This window comes from Manis javanica, chromosome 18 (assembly GCF_040802235.1).
Source record: "Manis javanica isolate MJ-LG chromosome 18, MJ_LKY, whole genome shotgun sequence".
In the NCBI taxonomy this organism is placed as follows: domain Eukaryota; kingdom Metazoa; phylum Chordata; class Mammalia; order Pholidota; family Manidae; genus Manis; species Manis javanica.
In genome coordinates this window covers 7,777,509-7,800,645 of record NC_133173.1, presented here as the reverse complement: position 1 = coordinate 7,800,645, position 23,137 = coordinate 7,777,509, and the positions used below count along the sequence as shown (strand labels likewise).

Sequence of the window (23,137 nt, the reverse complement as noted above, 5' to 3'; positions counted from 1 at the left end):
ACACATTTCCACACCAGCTTTCAGGACCCATTCCTTCCCCATCAATGCCTTCACTTTCGCAGCAGAAACCTACAAGGCTGGGAATTCAATCTGCACTGCATTTCAGCCACTCAGAAGAGGTTCTGGGTTTGGTTTTCTTCATCCCCAGGAGCAAAAGTGTCTTTCAGGGTGGGCACAGCTTACGGGTCCTATGCCATGCTTGTGCCAGGAGCTAGAATGCCTGAGCACATCCTGTTCTTTTCCCACTTTGTCCACAATATGAGGAGCGACAGGCTCATTATACTTGTTCGTTTGACAGGTCTGTTTTCCTTAGGAGCACCCAGTGAAGCCCACCCCACTGGCCAGCAGTGTTCTCTTTACACTGGGAGTAGAGTGAATGGTGTCTTTAAATCTAATCAGATTGGAGAATAATTCCGGAAACTCCAGAACCAATTCAGAAAACTCATCCTTAGGATTCGGTTCCTCCAGAACCACTCCCAGTAACAAAATCACTGGGGTAGATTGATCATCCGAAACCACAGGTCCTACATTGTCAAGCCCTTCCACAAACGCACTTCCTGGCTCCCCTTTAAACAGCTCTCCGTTGCTCACAGGATCAAGTCCATACTCCTGAATATGGAAATCAGTGCAGACGCTGTTGGTGGAGCCCTAACCTTTCACTCTAAAGGATCCGATGATCAAGAAATTATAAATAAGAATGATAAGTCAAACACAAAAAGAATATTTATGAAAATTCCTTGTGGTGGATTTCATCATCGTGAGCAGGTCTTTTCATGCCGGTAAGTATTTACTGAGCACATATTTTGTGCCAGGCCCTGGAGTGCAGAATGACCTCCTCCTCTCAAGAATCGACACTCTGAATTTAAGGTTTAGGAGGAAGTGATCCATAAATCAAATGTCACCTCCAATTTGCATATAAAACAATTAACGGATAATTTTTCATGACAGCAGAGTAATACAGCCATCTCTGAGCTGCTATGGAAATTCAACCCTCCATTTGTCATAATGAGCCTGCCCCCTTTGAGGTGGCTCTGTGTTCGCCCTACAGCTCGCACAGACACCAGCTCCAAGGCCCCCTGTTAGGCTGCAAATAACTGAACAGTAGGACTCCCTGAGCTGCCCTGACAGCAAGAAAAATTAACAGCCAATGAAATACACACCAAGCAACTAGACCCTTCCAGGAAATAAAGATTCAGAAGGCAAGAATGGAGCTCTTCCCTGAGCATGGGGCTCCTTTTCTTTTGGTCAGTATGGAGGTGGGAATAGCCAAGAGTTTCAGCTTAAGGAGGATTTTTACAGTTATGGGGAAACTTTGGTGTCCATCTGCCAAATGCAGGCAGAGGAGGATGCTGTGTGGTTTGTTCTGTGTGTCACCAGCATCGAGCACCACGCGAGCTGCAGGGAAACAAGGCATTGAGACGCAAGCCATCCAATGTCATTTGAACAAACCAAAGAGCTTGAAGTAGCAGACAGTCCTGAAATTCCTTCCTTTAAAGCCATTCCTTTGCATGATGTTTTTATACTCAACTGGAAACTACCTAAATATTACCTGAAAGAGGATTAAAAAGCAACATGGATTCATTCATCAACCACCTAAGATTACGGACTCTCCGGGGAAGACTTCCGGTCAGCACAATCTCAGACTCTCTTACGTGGCCTTTGTTTTCTTCATATCTGAGCCAAAGGGATCATACTGAACGTGGCATTGCATGATTACATTGTCTTTTTTGTATTTTACATTTCTTAGAAATAGTGCGAACTCTATTTCTGCCGTTAGAATAAAAGTCACTGAGTGCCATCCGTGACTTGCCTTCCGTGTTTGCCATCGACCAGAGGAATAGCAGGCACGTGGTAATATTCAGGAATTTTTTTAAGAAATAATGGCTGAAGAGTGTAATTAACAAATGAGTGCATTCTCCTGTCTTGAAGGGGACCGACCACTCGATAGCAAGTAGGGCTTCATATTAATATTAAGCAGAGTTTTCTATACGAATGACATTGTCACAGAACTTTTTCTTCCCTAAATGAGACACTTTGGGATGAGTGACCCACTAAAACACAGTATGTGAAGGAAGCTAAGTTTCATCTTCCTAAGAGTTCAGGGAAGTGGCACAGCAGCACCCAGATATTTTTGTTACCTGGCCTCAGGACACTTCTTTTATTTTCTGAACTGACTCATTCATTGCCAGAAAGAAAGTAACAGAATATCTTTTTTCTTTTGAGACCTGAATTTGAGGGAAGGGGTAGTTGTCCCATTGAATTCATTTCTTGGAATATTAAGTAGGAGTCAACTTTCAGTTTTTTTGTTAAATAAGGAAGGAGTCAAGAGAATGAGAAAACAGGTCACAGTCTGGAAGAGAATATTTTCAAAAGACACAACTGATAGAGGACTGTTATCTGAAATATACAAAGAACTCTTAAAACTCAACTACAAGAAAACAAACAATCTGATTAAAACATGGGCCAAAGACCTTAAGAGACACCTCACCAAAGAAGAAATACAGGTGGTAAATAAGCATATGAAAGATGCTCCATAGTGTATGTCATCAGGGAAACACAAATTAAAATGATGCTGAGATAACACCTGTTAGAATGGCCAAATTCTAGAACACTGACAACACCAAATGCTGGTGAGGATGTGGAGCAACAGGAACTCTCATTCATTGCTGGTAAGAGTGAAAAATGGTACAGCCACTTTGGAGGACAGTTTTGGGTGGTTTCTTACAAAAACAAACTTTTTCTTATAATATGACCTAGCAATCACACTCCCTGATATTTACTCAAAGGAGTTGAAAACTTAGGGCCACCCAAAAACCTGCACACAGATGTTTGTGGCAACTTTCCTCAAAATTGCCAAAAGTTGGAAGCAACCAAGATGTCCATCAGTAGGTGAATGGATAAATAAATTGAGGTACATCTAGACAATGGAGTATTATTCAGCACTAAAAAGACATGAGGGATCAATCCATGAGAAGATGTGGAGGAAACTTGAGTGCACATTACTAAGTGAAAGAAGCCAATTTGAAAAGGCTACATGCTATGTGATTCCAACTATCTGGCATTCTGGAAAAGACAAAACCTTATGGACACAGTAAAAAAAAAAAAAAAAAAAAATCAGTAGTTTCCAGGGGTTGGAGTACAGGGAGGGGATGAACAGGTGGAGCACAAAGGGTAGTTAGAGCAGTGAAAATACTCTGTATGGTACTATAATGATGAATATTATATCCATGAAGATGATCCAATCACCTACTGATGGACATTATACATTTGTCCAAACCCATGTGAATGTATAATACCAACAGTGAACTCTGGGGTAAAAGTAACCTATGGACTGTGAGTCATGATAACGTACTAGCGTAAGTCCATCAATCGTAACAAATGTCCCATTCTGGTGGGGATGTTGGGAACGGGGAACACTATGCATGTGTGGGGTGGGAAATCTCTGCCCTTTCCTCTCAATATTACTATAAACCTAAAACTGCTCTAAAAAAATAACATCTTAAAAAACAAGAACATACAGACAGAAAGGAGAAAGAGACAAAGAACCAGGTTAGCACTTGGACAGAAAAGGCCTTTTCACCAGCCAAGGTGGGGTAGCTTGACCTGGAAAGCCTGCAAATATTAAGTGCAATAAGTGTGCAGTTCACCTGAGAAAATTTAGTCCTGAATTTGGGTGGCACATCATTATCAAGCAATCGGCTTAGTTAGCATAACACCCAGTAATAATAACTAAGATATCTTGAGCACCTATTACGTGCTGGTACTACTTTAAGCAAGTTAAATGCATCGAACTCATTTAATTCTTACAAAACCCAATGAAGTAGAGCGCTTTAGCAAGTCCATTTTTCAGACAAGGGAACCAAGGCACGGTGAAGCTAGGAAACTTCCCAAAGTCACTGTACTAAGAATTGGCAGAGCCTGGACTCAAACCCTGGCAACTGGCTCCGGCTTCCACGCTGCTCCCTTAGCTCACTGCAACTATAATTCTCTGCAAAAGCCAGAAGGGACAATGTCATAATACAGGGCAACAAGAATAGTTGTTTAGGTCTCAGGGACAGCTGGAGGCTTTACCAGCTTTACCTCATTTAGTCCTCATAACAAATGTATTATTACCCTATGCCACATACAGGAAAATTGAGAATTAGAGAAGCTGGGACTTGCCCAAGGTCACTAGCTGACAAATGACTTTGTCATTCACCAAACCCTAGTGGCCAGACTCCAGAGACCAAGCCATCATTTCCCAAGCCATGCTTCTCTGTTGGAAGCAGTCTATGGTGACTGATGACATGGGGAGAATGTCTACCCATGGTATGACCTCTTTTCCAAAGACCATGTCTGAGAGAAAGGCACTCCTATGTAGCAGAGTGAGCACAGACTTTGAAATCAGACAGACCTTGAGTTGAAATCTCAGCTCCTGAAAATGCTGTGTGACCTACAATACAGCTCTCTGAGCCTGTTGCCTGATGTGTACAAATGGGTAAAAATCATCTAACCACCATGGTGACTAGGAAGGTCAGCTGAGACAGTGTGTAGAAATGCTGGCTGTGGGAGATCTTGCAATTCACTTCCCCAAATGCACTTAGACACTCGTTTCCTTGGCCACAAAGGAGAATAGGAAGGCCGTCTCTGCTCAGATTGTCTGCTACCCTTCTTGGGCTGAATCATAGCACCTCCTTGGCGAACACTAAAAGCTAAATTGCACAAGCATGCACCAAATCTCCAGATTAGGACCATGTTCCCCTGACTTCCAGCATTGGCCCCAGGAGTCAGCAGGAGTGATGGCCATGCTGATGTTCTGTTAATGAGGTTGCCAGGCACCAGGGTGGCAGAGAAACCAAGGGGGCATGAAATCATTACTGACATTGCCAATCTGGACTAACAGGGACCTAGGGTTTCCGTTAAGAATGCCACAAAACAAATTAATGGAAATGCTTTAATCAGTTGGGGATGATTTGGTTTGGAATTTGTTTTGGTTTGGGTTTTTTTTGCCCTTTCAAATAAATTTATTGAAACTTAAAGGCACTTAGCAGAATTGTTGGTGTTTAAAAACTCTGAGTAATGGCTTTGATCCTCAAGTGATTTCTTCTGTCTATATATAGTCTGTTTTGGTTCCCTAATGGTCATATCTGACATGGTTTAATCATTTTACATGGCCCTTTAGTTCTGCAGGAATACATAAAACAATTTTTTTAAACCCCCAAGAACAATCTTTTTGCATATGTCTTATTTTATATACTAATCTTATTTCTAATGGCTCTACATCAAAGGCAATCTACAGCCCATAGGCTAAGTCTGACCCTCTGTCTTTTTTTGTAAATAAAGTTTTACTGGGACACAGCCATGCCCATTTATTTACACGTTGTCATGGCTGCTTTTGTGCTAGAGAGTCAGAGTTGAATAGTGGTGACAGAGACTATCTGGGCCTTCACAGAAAATCTATGCTAACCCCTGCTATTAAGTAAAACTGGGGACTAGAATGACACAAGGTATTTCACAGCACTTATCACTATAAGTAATTAAATAATTCTTGGTGTTTGTTAATGCCTGTTGGTCCTGCTATATGTAAGTTGTTTGAGAGGTAAGGACTATGTCTGTCTGGTCCAATATTTTAAGACTTATAGTAATTCTCCATAACTATATGTTTGCTAAGCAATCAGTTGCATGGACGTTAAATTTAGAGAATGAGTATGTTTTACAGGACACTTAATGACCAAGACAAACCCTGGTATATATTTTGGTGAACCTCTTCTGCATCATGCTGTTGGCACCCATCTCCCTCTGACTTCACAGAATCTGATGTTCGGCTCTGATGGTACTAGTCTCATCATCATCACCGATTCACAAAGCCGGTCCTCCATCCAGTGGAAGCCATCTGTGCTTTACAGCGTGGTTCCCAGCGGCCTGCAGGGGCTCTGTGGGTGTGCTCGGCCCTGCATTCATCCCCAAGGCACTTGGGCATTCAGCCCACTACCGCCTGTATGCAAGAGAAACCAGGAGCAGATGCCTTCCGATTTTGGAAGGACAAAGAGCGGACCACATGGAGGAGACCTCTGCCATCCCACTTGCAGGATGTATTTGTCATTTAGGTATGGAAGATGGTTAAATATGAAGATGAGAAATCTGACTCTCCAAGAGGCAAATGAGCTTGAGCATCAGGCTGTCCTGAGTAGGAATCTAAGCTCCAGTACTTACTAGCTGTGTAAACATGAGCCAATTAACCAATGTCTCTGAAATAAAAATACCTTCACAAGGAAAAGTGACTATAAAATGATATTGTTTGCAAGGACACTGTGATAAAGTTAAGGTGCCTAACTGTGACAGGGCTACATAGATTTTATACTCTTTTGCCTTCATATTTCAATGCCACAAGGAGAAAGATCTTTGGAATTTCTACTCACCAAGCATTCCTTTCTTGGAGCTGGACAGACACATGTCCTTCTCTGCACTGGGCAGGACAAAACTCACCACGAACACCTCCACCCCGTCAGCCATCAGGGCCAAACCCAAGACAAAGAAGAGGATCCACTGGAAGCGCCCATGGCCGCACTCGTCGATGATGGTCTCGTACTGATGGGCCAGCTGCTCCTCATCTTCCATCCTCTCGGCCATCAGGGCTGCCTGGCCCCGAAGGCCACCTGCCCCGGAGGGTGCCATCTTGGTCTGCTTGGGCTTGACATCATCTGGGTGAGGGATGCCCTGGTACTCGCCCTCATAGATCTCGTCTTCCTCGTCATGGCCTTCTGTGACATCACTCTGTGCATCTTCTTCCGGGTTGGACTCGCTGCCGTGGTAGTAGCCATCGCTGGGGACGTGGCCCTCATAGTTGTCCTGATATCTGTAGTCAGCCATTCCTTGGTTCCGGGACTGCCTGGTCGCTTCTCGAGCTATATCCCTCGCACTGTGGTAGATGTTTGGGCTGTTTCGATAACCATCATCCATTATATGTGCAGAGGTTTCAAAGTCAAATATGTTCGTTGTGACTTCCCGGGTGAATGTGACACCTGTATTGCTCCGCTTTGTCTCTCAAATGGAGCAGATCTGTGCAAAGGCACCCTAAATATCCCTTTGCATTCGATGTCTGTTGGAAGTCTTCAGAAAGTTTCAAATTCAGGTCTGGTGTCCTTCAGGAACCCAGAAGTGTTTGTTGGGAGATGTTGATTAGAAATGGGTCTGGCCGTGTCCCTTGACAAGGAGCCCACAGGACTTGGCAACTTGCTGGCTGGCCTGATTTGTTCTGCTACTGAAGGTTATGCTCTGGGAGTACAGAGAGGGGAAAGACAAGAGCGTTACTAAAAATTGAAATTCTCACAAAATACTCTCAAAATAAACAAGTATATTTGCTAATTTCCAGTGCTTCATGTGCAAGGTGGATGCAATCTTGATAAAGACTCGGATTTATATCAAATGAATGAGGATTAAATCAGTGAAATCAAGGACAGAAAAATAGTTGTGAGAAAAGCCCTTTGAAAGGAGTCAAATCCTACACATGGACACAATGTAGAGCGGACGAGGGATTTTTCAATACAAGACAACTTTGTATTATGAATTTTCTGTTGGAATTTATCAAGCCTTTAGCAACAGTACAGACTTATTACAACTCAGCTTCCTTTAGGGAAGTACCAGTTTTTCTAATTTTGTTATGATGTGGCTGTATGATTTCACATCTAGAAATGCAAGGCAAAGAAATACCCTGGACCATTTTTCTCATGTCTCAGCTTGCTTTTTATTTTGAGGCTCAGCATTGTTGTTCGAGAGCCACTCTGATCTTATACTTGGTTTAAACAGGCAGAAACAGTTGCTGAAGACCGAGAGCCAGAGAGCTTGATCCTGCCACCTAATGGCTGTGCGACCATGCACACAACTTTTTGGGCTTCAATTTTATCTTTAATACACAAGATTGTCCCTAAAGTGCTTGACAGTGCCTGACCCACCTTGGGTTAAAAACACTATTTAAGTCTTGACATTTTTATCACTCTTGTTTTCTAGTTCCAGTGCTGGAAGCCGGGACCCAGTACTGTCAGAGCCAAGACCCTACCCCATATCCCAGTTGCAAGCACAGCATCCACCTATTGCTACCTATGCCCAACGGACTGGCACACTCTGTCCTAAGGACACTCCTAGAATCTCGGTTCTCACAAGGTTTGGGGCCACCAGTTAGTGATGCCTGCTGTGAGCCAGAAACTGTGCTGTATGTATCTCATAGTTCATCTCTAATTCTTACAGTCAAAAACAGAGAAAAGTATCTGTATCTTTCATCTTACAGGTAAGGGAACCGTACCAAGGTCACATAGCTAGGACAGGACACCAGGTCCACTGATCCCCAAAGTCAGTCCTTTCCACGGTCCCATGCTTCCCAAACACTGTTCTGAGCAACTGTCACATTAAGTCCCCTGAGGAACGTTAGGACACAGATTCCCAGAGCATGCATGTTGAGGCCGAGCTTCTCACTGAGCAGCCCCTGAGGGATGCGGGTCCGGCCCCCCAACACGCACCTTAGCCCACTTCAACTCTCCCCCACTGCCAGGCCCTAGGACTCACAGGGGTGCTCAGATCTGGGGCTGCCCGCTCCCCAGCTCAACCCCCCGCCATTAAGTACATACACCACCAACCTTTGCAGGCCTTCCAAATCATACTGTCCCTTCCCCAAGCTCAGCAGATGCCACCCCACAACAGATTGCACAGGCTTGCCCTCACTACACCCACAGCATACCTCTGGGCCCTCTGCCCACACCTGCCTGCGGGCTGTCCTCCCCCTCAGCCCTGGCCAGACTACAGCTTTTGTTTTGGGGGATTTATTTCAGGGATGCCAGAGACCAGTGCCTCTCACACACAGAGTAGGCTTGAGGGGCTCACTAGAAATGCAAATCCCAAGACCCCTCCCTCAAAGGCTCTGAACCTACAGCGTAGGGGTGGGGCCTGGACACCAGCATTGTCCGCAAATGCCACAGGGAATCCTGTGGACTGTGCTCTGAGGAGCAATACCATGAGAGCCAGCAGGAATTAGTGACCAAAGACTGATTCTCCCTTGGTCCTTTCATATTTTTCCCCATCCCCAGTAAATAAATTGGTATTAGACCATGCTGGCCTGAAACTTGTCAAATTAATATTCTGAATCTGTTTTTATTATATCCATTTAGGGACCCCAGAAGGAATATAAATCACATGTAAACAGCATGAGAGTTTTGCAGAGTGATATATAAAAAAAAAAACAGAGAAAGAATGCCAACTGCCTGAGATCTGGTGTGTTATTTCCATCCCAGGTGCCTCTGCAAAAATGTCGTGAACCAGCAGTGACAGATTTGCAATTCCAAAAGCACATGTGGGAAAGACCACTTGGGGCAAAGGTCCTGGGACTGGCTTTGTGGGAAGAAACAGATCTTTGTCGAAACTCATTCCACTTATCTGGAATTAGTCAAATGAACTACTACTCATGGCAAGCACGGCGGACCGAGCAAGAGTCACTATCCAGAGGGTGGGGGTTTTTCTTGTTCGTTGAGAAATGCCAAGTTATTTTTTTCAGCAGAGCGTTTTCTAGAGAACACCACTATCAATCACTCTCGATGCTATGGGCAGACTTGCTAGCCCCAAGAAGGTATATGGACGCCCTAACCCCCAGGACCTCAGAACTTGACCTTATTTGGAAATACAGTCTTTACAGAGGGAATCGAGTTAAGATGAGTTCATCAGGCTGGGCTCTAATCCAAGATGACTGGTGACCTCATAAAAAGGGGAAGTTTGGGCGCAGAGACAGCCACACGCAGGGGGAGGTGGTGTGCACACACAGGGAGGGTGCTCTCTGCAAGCCGAACGCCCGAGCCGAGCAGCAGTCGGGACAGAGACCTGCAGCAGGTTCTCCCTTGCAGCCCTGGAAGGAACCAACCCTGATTTGGGGGTTTCTAGCCTCCAGAACCATGAGACAAGTTTCTTTGTTTAAGCCACCCAAATTCATCGTATGTTATTATGATGGCCCCAGAAACTAATACAGTCAACCACGTTAGCACTCCTGGTGTTTATCAACTAAACAGCAGTACTAAACAACCACAAGAACAACCACGGACTGAGGGTTGAAGCAAGCACTTTACAAGCAGTACCTCGTCAATTCCCACAGCCAGCGGTGCAGCACGATTATTCTCCCCATTTCACAGGTGAAGAAACTGAGGCTTGAAGAGGATCAAAGAGTGTGTCCAAATTATCCCAGAATATCAACATCAGGGCTTGGATTGGAAGGCACAATGGGCAGTGGAAGAGTCTGGGGCTCCAAGGACACAAGTCAAGGTCACACACACACACACACCGAGTCGCCTGCAGAGCTGAGAACGGCCAGGCTGGGCTTTGTTCACCCGTCATCAACAAGCATTCTGTGGGATCTCTGGTGCTGAGGGTAGAAGAGAAAGGATATGGTCCCCATTCTCGAGAGCCTCCCCATCATGGGAGAGTCAGAGGGGGGCAGGGCAGTGCGTCACACCACGCGGAGATGACCCTCTTAGTTAGGAATAAGGTCATCTTTCATTTATTGGCTACTCGCCCGTGGCTTTGTGCCGAGGACTATGCTAAGTTCATCATGTGCTTTCCATCTTTCTAAGGGGACAACAAGCATACGGGCAAGGACTACTGTGACATGCATCGTACAGCACACAGGACTGATGCTGACTAGGTCAGACAGAGGACCTAGGGGCACAGATAACAGGCTCTCCCAGAGTTCACCATGGGCTGGCATGTGCTGAAACAGCATCCGAGAGGTCGAGGGCAGGAGAGGGTCCAGAGAAGCAAGGCCTGCATGCTGGGGGATGAGGGTAAGCAGAGGCCTGGAGGAAGGGGTGGCTCTGTGCACTTGGGCAGCAACGAAGCATCTGCCTACAACAGGGAATCCAAGAAGGGGCTACTATGGCAGATTCCATGGGGTGCCAAGGGCAGTGAGTCTGAATGTCCTGCTCAGGGACCGGAATATTCCTGAGCCAAGGGAGTGTTGAAGGTTGTTCAAGCGAGCAGGGCAATGTGCCATGAAGAGCAAGGATCTGGAAAGATCTCACTGGTGGCGATAAGCACCCTGGTCTCTAAGATAAAAAAGTCTAAGGACAATGAAACTGGCTAGACGTTTTCATATGTGTGTGTTTGGTAATAGTCCAGAGGCGAGGCAGGCCTGGACAGAGGCGGTGGCTGTGGGATTGGAAGAGAAGGAGGGACGCAAGAGCCTTGCACAGGGGCACCAGCAGTGCCTTTCCTGTCAGGTGAGAAGGAGAGGAGGCGGGGCTGGGATGGCGACTCCAGGGAGGCAGGTTCTGGACTGGAACTCTTTCCAGCACCCTACAACTGCTGTGTAATTAGGACAAATGAAAATCTTTTTTCAAACCCATTTGCCTTTCTAATGTGGTGGTGGGACATATAGCCAAGTGGTTCAAAAGCACACAGTCCCGGGTCAGAGGGCCCCAGGTTCAAATCCTGGCTCTCCCACTTTCTGTTACCTGAGGGCAAGCTACTAACCCCTGTGAGCCTCAGTTTTCTTATCTGTAAAATGCTTAGGATAATAACCCTTCTGTCAGAGAGACACTGTGAGGATGTGATGAGCTAACCATGTAACGTGCTTAGCACAGTGCCTGGCACAGATGTAATCGATGCAAATCTCACATTATCATCTTGCAAATCTCACATTATCACATTATCATTATGATCATTATCTGACTGAGTGCTGACAATTAACATGCAGCCAGGATCTCAGCTTGAGCCCAGCATGCTCTGCATGAGATCAGGGGCCCATCTGGGCTGGGCAGGGGAACAACGTACGGAGAAAAACAAACTGGCATTTAGTTCCTCATGAAAATGTCCCAGTGCTAATCTCAAGCATTTTCCTCCAACTCTTACATTTTATTAGCCTCTGAGTCCATGCTGTTTGATTCAGAATCATTGCCTGGTAAACACTTGTTCATACCCAAATATCACAGAGATCAAAGTTACAAATAATATAATAATCAAATGATGTCATGTTTCCCAAAATGTGTTCTGTCAGATATTAAGCCTTCACTCTGCTCATTTAAGGGAAAAGAGGAACTCCAAGAGTTTAGGGAACATTACATAACCTCTTCACCATTCTGTTTTGCAGATTCATGCTGCACATTGCTATATTAAAGGCTGTGAGAAGACATGAATGAAAACCTATGTAACATCACGAGACACCACTACATACCCATCAGTAGGGCTACAATCAATAATTAACAGACAATAACAAGTGTTGACTAGGATGTGATGGACTGGAGCCCTCATACATTGCTGGGAGGAATGAAAAAATAGTTCAGCCATTTTGGAAAACAGTCTGGCGCTTTCTTAAAATCTGAAACATACATTTGCCAAATAACCCAGCCATCCCATCCTAAGACACTGAGAGAAACAAACACACAACAACAAAAAAAATAGGCCCCCACACAAAGACTAATACATGAATGCTAAAAACAACATGATTTGCAATAGCCCCAAACTGGGAACAATGCAAATGTCCATCAACTGACGAATGGATAAACAAAATGTGGTGTATCCCTGTGATAGAATAATAATCAGCAGTTAAAGGAAAAAGGTACTGGTATATATACAATGACATGGATAAAACTCAAAAATATTATGCCATGTAAAAAAAGCCCAACGCAAAAGACCACGTACTGTATGATTCCATTTTTATGAGATGTCCAGAACAGGTGAGCCCACAGAGACAGAAGGTTAATTAGTGGTTGCCTGGGGCTGGGGGTGGTAGTGGAGACGGACTCTAAGTGAACTTGGAATTTTTAGGAGGGCGGCGATGTTCTAAAACTGAGTTACAGTGATGGTCACACAACCCTGTAAATGTACTGCCTTATACACTTGTGAGTGGATTTAATGGTATATAAATGATACCTCAAGAAAGCTGCCCTTCTTCCCCTCACCAAAAAAAAAAAAAACTTGTTGAAATCATGATGGGTGTCTTCCCCTGCGGGACCTGTGTTAACATTAGTGGAATACTGGCTCTTCCAAACACTTTAGTATTGATCTTGTACCCAGAGCCAAAGCTCTGTTCATCCTAGGATTGTGTCATGTCTTGAAAGCCCATTTGGCAAGCATCCTGGCGTCTATTTGCACGTGGGACCAAGAGCCTTCCACGGGAAGAGAGGATTAGGGAACACAGCCTGGTCAGGGCCCAGTGGGTGGAGGGAGGGATAACTCTGAGATTTTTCCACCAAATTGAGTCCACTCTTCGTGGTATATCAAGAGCTCAGAATATAGCAACCTGGGTGCAAGGAATAATGAAGACACCAGCATCCTCAGCACCCACCGTGGAAAGCTGAGCACACTCACAGGCCCCTTGGCTGGAGTCAGTCGCGGCTGCACCTTCGGGTGCATTGGCCTTGATGGGAGAGTCCCCGCAGTGAGTCAGGGCAGAGGACAATGGCGGATACCTTGTGCTGAAGGACTAGGGCGCCAACACATGAGAACGTCTTCAATACTCCTGAAACAGCATGGCAGGAATGTAGGGGGAACTCACGCATACGGAGCAAAAGACTAAGAAAAGGTTATTTAAGAACCTTGTCATAATTCTATTTGATACCAACAAGGGACGGGAAAGCCAAGGACTCGGAGGGGTACTAACGAGACGTGAGAAGCCTCTTACGTAAGTTTCCGTCCTGCTCATGCAGGTCATGCCCGTGATGAGCGCTAGGAGAGGGCAGGGGGTCTCAGTACAGAATCTTGTCAGTTGTGTAAGAAAAACACCACCAGACCCTAGAGAGAGCACTGAATTATAGTCCTACCCTGGCCATCAGGTCATCGTGGGACCCTGGTGAGCCACTCACCTTCTGAGGCCACCTGTTCCTTGCCTCTAAAATGAGGGGCTGTGCTGGGTGGATGACTTCTTAAGGTCCTTCCCAGAAATCAGACTCAGTATTTTTTTGAGGATCTGTGACAATGCTTTGAGCCATGTAAGTAATACAGAAAACATAGTTGTTGTTATTATTATTATTATTATTATTATTATTATTATTATTATTAAATTTCTAGGATAATGTTTATTTTGAGTTAAGTGCAACCCTTAATAATCGGCTTAACCATTTTTGGACAATTTGATAGCCCTTTATTCTTAAACATTTAAAATTACTCTGAGAGGTCCCATGGTATTATGCACATATCTCTATTATCACATTATATTTTAGTTCTTTGTCTTTCTGCCAGAAGACTGTGAGCAATTCTAGGATTGTACTGGCTTTTACTTATTTTTGAAACCCCGGCACCAAATGCAGCATCTTTAAACATAGAAAGTCCAGGAACATGTTTGCTCAATAAAGGATGTTAATGGTTATTCGGTGTCTGGCTGAAAGAAAGTTAAAAGTGGCCCATGGGCTGGAGCACCCCCGAGCTTGCTATAAATAGACCAACTGGTCTACCTTTGTCTGAAAAAAAAAAAAAATTTTGTATCAGCTGACATCCTTTAGATGCCACCTTTCACAAGGAGCCATCCTGTCTCTTCTGGCCTTCTGTTAACACCAAGTCCCCAACTGAGGTTGCCAGGGGTATAGTGCCTCTAAGACTGCTGGAGTTATTTGTGATTAACTTCCCAACTATGAAATATGTTTTACCACCTGCAATGCTTCCTGAAATACAACTACAGGATGTCTCTGGGGTAGGTGACATCACCTAGGGTAGGTGAAAAGATGAAGAATATCTGGCTGGTACTGGGAGACACTGTTCTCTGAGGCTTCCAATAATCACTGTCTTTGTCCCACTTACAACAGTGTCTTCTCATTAGTGTGACATTTAAAAGTACTTCTCTCTTCTTAGCTGAATCACCCAGCTATTTCTATTGTGTTAAAACAGAAACCTAGTTTCCAAGGTGTGAAAACAATTGATTATTAAATAAGAACCAAACCATGTTGGAGGTGGGGGGAAATACTTTCAAGTAATACCAAATCTTTTAAAGTAATGCCAGCCTTAATTTGACTATTCAGAATGGTTCTTTGTTCTAAAATACAGAAGTGAGATAACAACTTATGGAGAAGTATGTTAATCCAAGCATTATTTAGAACATCTGACCTGGAAAACAACCCACACATTAAACAACAGGGGCTGGGTAAATAAATGTTAGCATATGTTACAGTTAAATATTATGGTGATACAAAAAAATATGTTTTTTGAAGGTCTTTTTCAGAAAAATAATTGCTATAATAGGAAATGAAAATGCTAGGTAAAGCATATATTTATATCATTATACCAAAGTCTCCATAATATATACATTGCAAATTTTTGTTTACTTTATACAAATGTATCTGGCAGGATGATCTGTTAAGACAATGGTCCAGTTCCCTATTTCTGGTGATAAGGATGCCTTCTGCTTTCCTGGTACAAGGAGGATACTTTTCACATGGGAGACTGGGTTCCAGCTTCCCAGGGGAAAAAACAGGGTCAGAGTGTTGTCCCCCTTTCACTGGCTGTTTCTTAAGGAACTTTAATTCAAAGTAATCAATAGCCCAATGCGGCATCATTTGGGGAGGTGCATTCTGCTCTCCTTCAGTCGTGTCAAATTATCTAATGATGGGATCTACTTGGGAGCTAGTGAGTCCAGGGGGAGCTTAGGGACGTTAGGAAGATGGCTGGAGATACAAGTGGAGAGAAAGATGGCGCCAGATTGGGAAGGCCCTTGAGTGACCACAGAGGGTGTTCGACTAACAGACACCTCGAATCTTGAGGAGTGAAGCCAGCACAGACACATTGTGGGCTGGGCCAGAGGAAAGAAAAGGAATAGAACAAGTTTTTTGTTTTTCCATTTTTGTTTTCTTTTTTTTCCTGAGAAGGATTATTTCCTTTGGAAGGAAAACTAGGAGCTATTAAAACGGAACCCTCTGTGCTGCCCAAACCCATGTGGAGGCTCACAGAACACCCCATGGGCTTATCTGAGGGAATATTTATAGAGAGGTCACACTGCTGGTGGTCCCCAATCTCCCAAGCAAGAGAACGTGTTAGACCTGCTGGGCATTTCAGACACATTTTTTTTTTCCTTCCCCCCAAGAAGGTTTCCCTCAAAAAAAAACAATTCTACTGGTTGAAAGGCCAGCTTAAGGAAAGAAACAAATAGTTTAGAACATGATGCCAATAACAGAACTGAACACAGCCTTGAACATGGCCGTAGCCATCATCAGAAAAAGCCAGATACCCAAGATCCCCTTCCGGTGTGGTTTACGGATTTTGCCTACCAAGCCTAATAGCTTTTACTTTTGACATGAGCCAAAGAAACAGGGTCTGGAGACAGGCCCCCACCCCATCCCATTGGCCCCACATGAGGGCATCTCTCCCCTGAATTACCCCAGACCAGGAGCCCACCCACCTGTACACAGCCTGACTAAAACCTCTCGGTGATTCCTCAAGACCTGCAAACCACTGTCCTTAATTTGACTTGACGATCCCTCATCAAACGCCCCTCCACCCTGGCCCAGCTTCATTGTCTCCCTTTCTGGTAGCCCCTCCCTGGGGGACCAGCCTCATAAATTGCCATCACGACAGTCATTCATCTAGCCCACAGGTCTCTAGGGGCCAGGGTGAGATCAGTGCCAGGTGCCAGGGACACCAAGGAGACTCTAATGAGCTCCTGGCCTCAGGTCCCTCATAGTCTAGTTAATAGACATTTTACCAACCCTCAGGAAGGTGAAGGAAGGGTCCTCTCTTCACAAATAACATATTCTGCCACTTCTGGCTCCTTAGGACTTTTGGAAATACATCCCCAAAATAAAAATACAGAATGGACAGTAAATAAGTCAGGCAGAGAAAGACAGATACCAAATGGTTTCCCTCATTTGTGGAGTAGAACAACGAAGCAAAACTGAAGGAATAAAACAGCAGCAGACTCACAGACTCCAAGGGACTAGCAGTTACCAAAGGGGAGGGGTGGGGAGGGTGGGTGGAGAGCGAGGGAGAAGGGGATTGTGGGGTATCACGATTGGTGCACATGGTGTGTGTGGGGTCATGGGGAAGACAGTGTAGCTCAGAGAAGACAAATAGGGACTCTGTGGCATCTCACTACACTGATGGACAGTGACTACAATGGGGTGTGGGGGAGACTCGATAGTCGGGGTGAATGTAGTAACCACATTGTTTTCCTTGTGAAACCTTCACAGGAGTGTGTATCAATGATAACTTAATAAAAAAAAAAAAGCTTACCCCAGTACACTCGAATTCCTGTCTCCATCTCCTAATTATTATGGAATTACTCAGCCTTTGGGTATGACTGGCCCTGTGGCTCTCCTCTGTGCACCCCCTCCAAATTCCAGTGTATTACTTCCCCTAAATTAGTCCCCTCCTTCTTCCATTCTTACCTCTAATTCAGCTCTGGCAAAGTATAAACTTTGTAATTAGAAAGGGCTAAAATGTTGCCAGGAATGCAAACATATTTAGTGCTGGAGCCTAGCGTTTTGTACAGTTCTGGGCTCCACTCCAAATCCTAGAGTCATCACGAAAGAAAAGGGGAAGGGCGAAACCCTTTAATGAGCTTGTAGTGCATGTCAGGAGCTTTCTCACACACCATCTCATTTAATCCTTCACAAAGACCTCAGGGCAGATTTAGGTAACAGGAGCTCAGAGAGGCCAAGAGAATTGCCCCAGGTCACAAACGGAGGAAGACAGAGGCACATTCAAACCCAGGTCCTTATCTCACTGCCTCTGCCCTGGTCTTTGGGCTTCCCTGTATCGTCACATCTTGTCTTAGTCTGGCACCTGACAGGCTCAGTTGATTGGGTGATGAAATTCCTCAACATGCCCCTTTCCACTGCTTGGCTTTCCTGTTGAAATTACTCCTATCTGGCAAGGACAAATTTCAAATGATGTCAAGAATTTAAAGAGCTCTGCTTAAGCCACCAAAGGTAGTTATTGCCACAACCATTTGCTCTTGCAGCTGAGTGCCTAGAGCGTAAGCAGGGTCCCCCTCGTATCCACCTCTGTCTCCCACGGAGCAGGCTGTAGGACTTTGCATTGATAGGCACTTAACAAATATATTATTATTAAAGAAAAATAAAGAGAAGACTGGGTTCCTGCCCAACTGCAAACCATGGCAGTGGAGACCCAATTAATCCCTCCTTTAAACTGTCTTGGAATCTACAAGGAGCTCTGAGGGAGCCATGTCCTGGAGTCCTGCATGAGACAGAAGGGAGGGACGGCATTTTCATCGCCCTCCTTATGCCTATAGTGCCTTATTATGTAGAGGGTTGTCATACTCAAGGAGAGAAAAAGATGAATTTTGAGAGGCCCTGGCACGGGTATTTCCATGGGATTCTCAACAGCTCGTAGAATTCGTCTTAGAAACAGATGGCACATCACTGCCACATGCCGCATGAAGGACAGTTCCTGCTCAGGCGCCATCCAGGGTCCACCCCCAGAGCTGTCTGCTGCCGTCCCCGGGAGCCTGGAAATCACATACACGATGTCTTTCTGTTTTCCGTGAATATGTGACTGTCATTAGCCAACTGATCTTTGGAAACTTCCACGTCTGAAATCACCTAACCCAGTGTTGTTTTCTTTTCAAAGGGGAAAAAAAATATTTCCCTCTTTATCATAAACCCCAGAGTAATGATCCCCCCTAGAGATCTGAGGAAAAAAGAGGTCATTTGCAAGCTGTTGTGCATATAAATAGAAGTGAAGATACACAACTTTTAGCAAAATGCAAGTGGTCTCTGCTGGGGAATTTGAAACCAGATGTTCCAACGTCAAGCAGTTCCTACTACATCAGAAAAGCTACGGCTGCTTCCTCTGGGCTCCGGACCCTGGCTACACTAAAACTGGACAAACAGGATTGATAGACATGGCCTTAAAAAAATGGCTTTTTTGCATGAACTGAACAAATCACTCCCTCGGTGGCACCACACAGACCACACAGGCCATTTTCTGGCATAGGAACTAGAAAGACCACCTCCTGGGGCAATTCTTTGCTCTTGACACAGGATGCTTCCCGCAAAGGTATTCTTCAGTCCCACCTTTTTTTTAATTTTCAGCAGAATCATGTTTTAAAGAAAACTGCTTGGGGTTACAGAACTGAACAAGGGATCTTAACATCAGAACATCAGCCTTGCAAATTTCTAAATTGATCAGAGACCCATTTTCCCTCCTCTGGACTCCCCTGACTTTAAACTTGCTCTCTTGACAACATAATGGAGCCAAGAGGAAAGATAGCAGATACTAACTAGGTCTGGCATTTACACCCTTCCGAGCACATCTGTTGATAAACCAGAAGACACCGCCATTATCCTCTTCGAGTATGGATCCCCTCACTCCCACTCATTCAGAACAACTGAGTGACTCCCAGCTTCTAGCAGGCACTGCCCACAGGGACAAGGGACACCAGATGGATGGTCCTTCTCAAGTCCCAAGCAAACTGAAAATTTTCAACTTGATTATAATCCAAAGACATTCCCCAAGGGGTTTCTGACTTACACTGAATTGAAGGTCAAAGTAGTAATCATAGCCAGGCCTTTGAAGAGCAGCCGCATGTGCACGGATCAGTGCACCATCCATATATGGAACTGACATTCATATGGCTACGTGTATGGAGAACCTTCTGCAGGAGTGAATTTCCTTAGCAAACTATTAGCAGTAGTTTCCTCTGGGAAAGGGGAATCATGTGCCTTGTACCAAGACAATGAAGCTTTCTAGAAGAAGGGGGTACAAAGGAGACTTAAGAAGGAAAGCCACTGCAGTAAGAATCCACCCACTTCTTTCTATAGCACAGTGAGTTAGCAAGCTTTTAGCAAATGCTTATTTAGAAAACAAAAACGCGGTCCCATATTTCAGCCTTAGATCAATCTGGGTTTGAATCCAAGTTCAGGTCACCAGCAAGTGATTCAGCCCCTCTCAATGTCAGTTGTCCCCTCTGTAAATATTAGCTCATAGTGTGGTGGTAAGAACAGAGCAAAGTTAAGTAAATAGATAAATAAGCACCAGCCGATATATGTAATCCCAATGAATATGACCTGTTCTCATCAACTTTCAACACGTCACATGTGTGGGTTAATTTTTCTCCTAAATGAGTATCCCTACTCAAAACTAAAAAATGTTAGACATTTCAAAGAAATGAGGAATTCTCATCCGGCACCATCCAGCAGAACCCCCTGCTCTGCACATTTCAATGGCCACCCTTCACAACTGGCTACAGAGAACTTGAAATGTGCTTAGTAGGGCTGAGAAACTCAACTACATGTAAATACAAGTGTAAATACAAGCAGCCACCCACGGCTAGTGTCAGACCATAGGGATCTAGATCCTGCCCCTGTCACCAGGCTCTAAGGAGATTCAGAGCATTAGGGACTTAGCATAAGTTCCTGGTTTGTTAGAACAGACCTCACCCTAGGCCTCAGTCCTCCAGAGGGAAGACCTTGGTCTACTGTACCCCACCTCTCCTCAAGGAAAATGGCCAATGGAAGTGCAGATAAAATGAGAGTTCCTGTGGCCAGGATTCTCACCTGGCCCTGGCTGACTAGCTCACTGCACCCCTGTGGGCAATACATGGCTGTTGACTAAGAGCTCCGCCCAGTGCTCTGGGCGCCACACGGTGGCAGGGCTGCAAGGCTGCAGGAGAGTAGAGCAGAGGCTGGAGTGGTGGCAGTGCCAAGGACAGAGGCCCAGAGGATGGCTGTGCGGGACGACTGTGCAGAGAGGCCCAAAGGATGGCTGTGCAGGACAGAGGGGCCCAGAGGGCGGCTGTGTGGACAGAGAGGCCCAGAGGCAGAGACCGGCTTGCTGCCTGCAGACTCGCTCTGAGTGAACGGGATTTTAGTGCCTGACCTGCCACCTGGAAATAAAGTTGGGTATAACCCTTTCACCCCAAGAATGTTTTGCTGTCAATTTCTTTGGTCACATTGAATCCATAGAGAACTTGCCCGGCGCTGAAACCCACTGGCAAGACAGGAAGGAAACTGAATTATTTTCACTGAAAGTATAGGAAGCCCAAACTGAGCCATAGCAAGATCACATTTAGAATACTTTAAAATAGAAATCTTAATAGTGTTTTTGAATAAAAACATAAAAGCATTTCATCACAAAGGTTTAAACCGGGACACTTTTATAGAGTTATTTGCATTTCAATAGAACAGTCTGGATGCTTTTGAAAATGCTCCAATACATAATGGAATCCCGACAGTAGAATTCCAAGAGGTGGGGATTTCCTTCTTGCCTTCCAACCTAGGCTACTGCCAGGCTCACCTTATTTTACCCTGAACCACTTGATCCCAGGGGATGAGGTAGAACCATCTACCCCTCAGCTATGGCCTAAGCATCCTGGGCAGCCCGGCAGGGCCCCCACTTGATAAAGTCCCCAAGGAGAAAGGCTTGCAGATCAAATCCAGTTCTCTATCTTCCCAGGCAAGCTGAGACTCTCAAAGGATGGCGTTCGGTCTGTGCTCTTTGTGCATTACACTAGCTAGAGTTTCTTAGCAGGGAACTGATTGCAAAGTTAGGGCAATGCAGTCAGGTACTTACTGAAGTTTACCGTAGGGAGTGCTGGCATGCTGCACCCAGGCCCCCACCCTGGCCCCTCACTCCCTCCCTGCTGGGAGAGCAGTTAGCTGTCAGTCCTCCCTAGAGACTGACCTTGCTCGAGGCTATGCCCCTTCCCAGAGAAGCCTGAAGTCAGTGACAGCTTGACTTGGGGACCCAAAGGCCAGGCCCACTGGCCCAGGGCAAACCAACCGTACCGGGCCTCTCCAGCGCCTCCCCTCGCTGGGGTGATGAGACGGCTGCCCACCTCTCCCTCTGCCAGGCCTACTTCTTTCACATCCTCAGATTGGCTGTGTGCCAATCCCCCTCTGCTTCCCAGGGAATCCATCTGTGACAGGTGATAAGGAAAAAATCTGAAATGTCCTAAAATCAGTGACATAAGAGCAGGAGAATGAGGGAAAGAGACAAGGGAAGGTAATTAGTCAATAGCCATGGGCTGTAGCTAACCAGACGCTCCACATTCCCAGAGGATGTCAGTTCAGCCATCATCTAGATGGACCCCAGAGCCACCACAGCCCCCGGGGCACGTGACCAGTGTCTGACCACCACCAATAACCAATCCATGAGCCCTCTCTACGGACTAACCACCAATCCCCAGGCTTTCCCCACATCACATCAGCACAACTTCCTTATCTGTAGCCAATAATTAATTAGAGAATGTTCTTTCCTTGAGACCCCTTATAAATGTCCCCTGTTCCTTGAGTCTGTCAGCCAAGCTGTTTCTGTGAACTGGCCTTGCTGCTGGGGAAGCAGAAGCTGCCTGTCCCAGGACTCAGTCCTTTCCCTGGCTGCACCTATAAAGGGTCCATAAATCTTTTTATTCTAAAGTCTCTCAGTCTTCAGAGGTTTTGATTCATCACAGGTACTGTGTGTCAAGCACTCTTTTCAGGATTTATGAGCACGTACTCTTAGAAGTAATCACTATTATTATCCTCATTTTAGAGATAACGAAACTGAAGCTAAACAGAAATAGATAATTTTCCCAATGTCACCCCTGTGGCTTTGGGAGAGCTTGTGAAGGGTACAAGAGATAATGCTTCTAATAGTGACTAGGACCACCTCATTCACTGATGGTTTTCGTTCAGCCTATAAATATTTATTGAGCATCTATTATATGCTGAGCGCTAGTCTGAGCACTGCAGATACATCATTGAGCAGGAGAGTAAAGTCTCTGCCCTCACAGAGCCAACATGTGGGACAGACAAGAACTATACAAATAAACCACTAAATGGAAATGTCGGATGAGTGCTGTGCGCAGAAGTCAAGCAGGTGAAGGGACAGGAAGCTGTAATGACGAGGATGGAGATACTTTATGTAGGGAAGCAACGGAGGACCTCACTGATAAGTTAACATTTGAATAAAGAATAGAAGGAAGTGAGAAGTGAGCCATGTAGATATTTGGAGAAAGAATATTATAAGTAAAGAGGGCAAGAGCCAAGCCAGAACAATGAGAGAGAGAGAGGAGGAGAGGAATTCCATGACCCGACAGATCTTAAAAGGCTCACTGGCTGCTGCTGTGCTCAGAATAGTCTGGGGTTGGGGGGCAAGGTAGGAAGCAGGGAAGCCAAATAGGCAGAGTCTTCTGCCGTAATCCAGGCCAGCAATGCCAGCAGCCAAGGCCAGGCCAGGATGGTAGGGTGGCAATTGCCGGATG

The 23,137-nt window shown here is 45.3% G+C and overlaps 1 protein-coding gene across 9 annotated transcripts in view; it reads right to left on the bottom strand.

Moving 5' to 3' along the window:
- The window catches only part of SV2B (synaptic vesicle glycoprotein 2B), a 156,890-nt gene that overhangs the window by 57,775 nt on the left and 75,978 nt on the right, over positions 1-23,137 (bottom strand). For 8 of the 9 annotated variants that reach the window (XM_037000582.2, XM_073227005.1, XM_073227011.1 and 5 more), the window contains one exon: positions 6,399-7,254. In XM_037000582.2, the coding sequence (XP_036856477.1) occupies positions 6,399-6,939 (541 nt within the window). In that variant the 5' untranslated portion in view covers positions 6,940-7,254. Of the gene's footprint in view, positions 1-6,398; positions 7,255-13,811; positions 13,924-23,137 lie in introns of those variants that run through there. The other variant, XM_073227007.1, reaches the window with a different exon arrangement.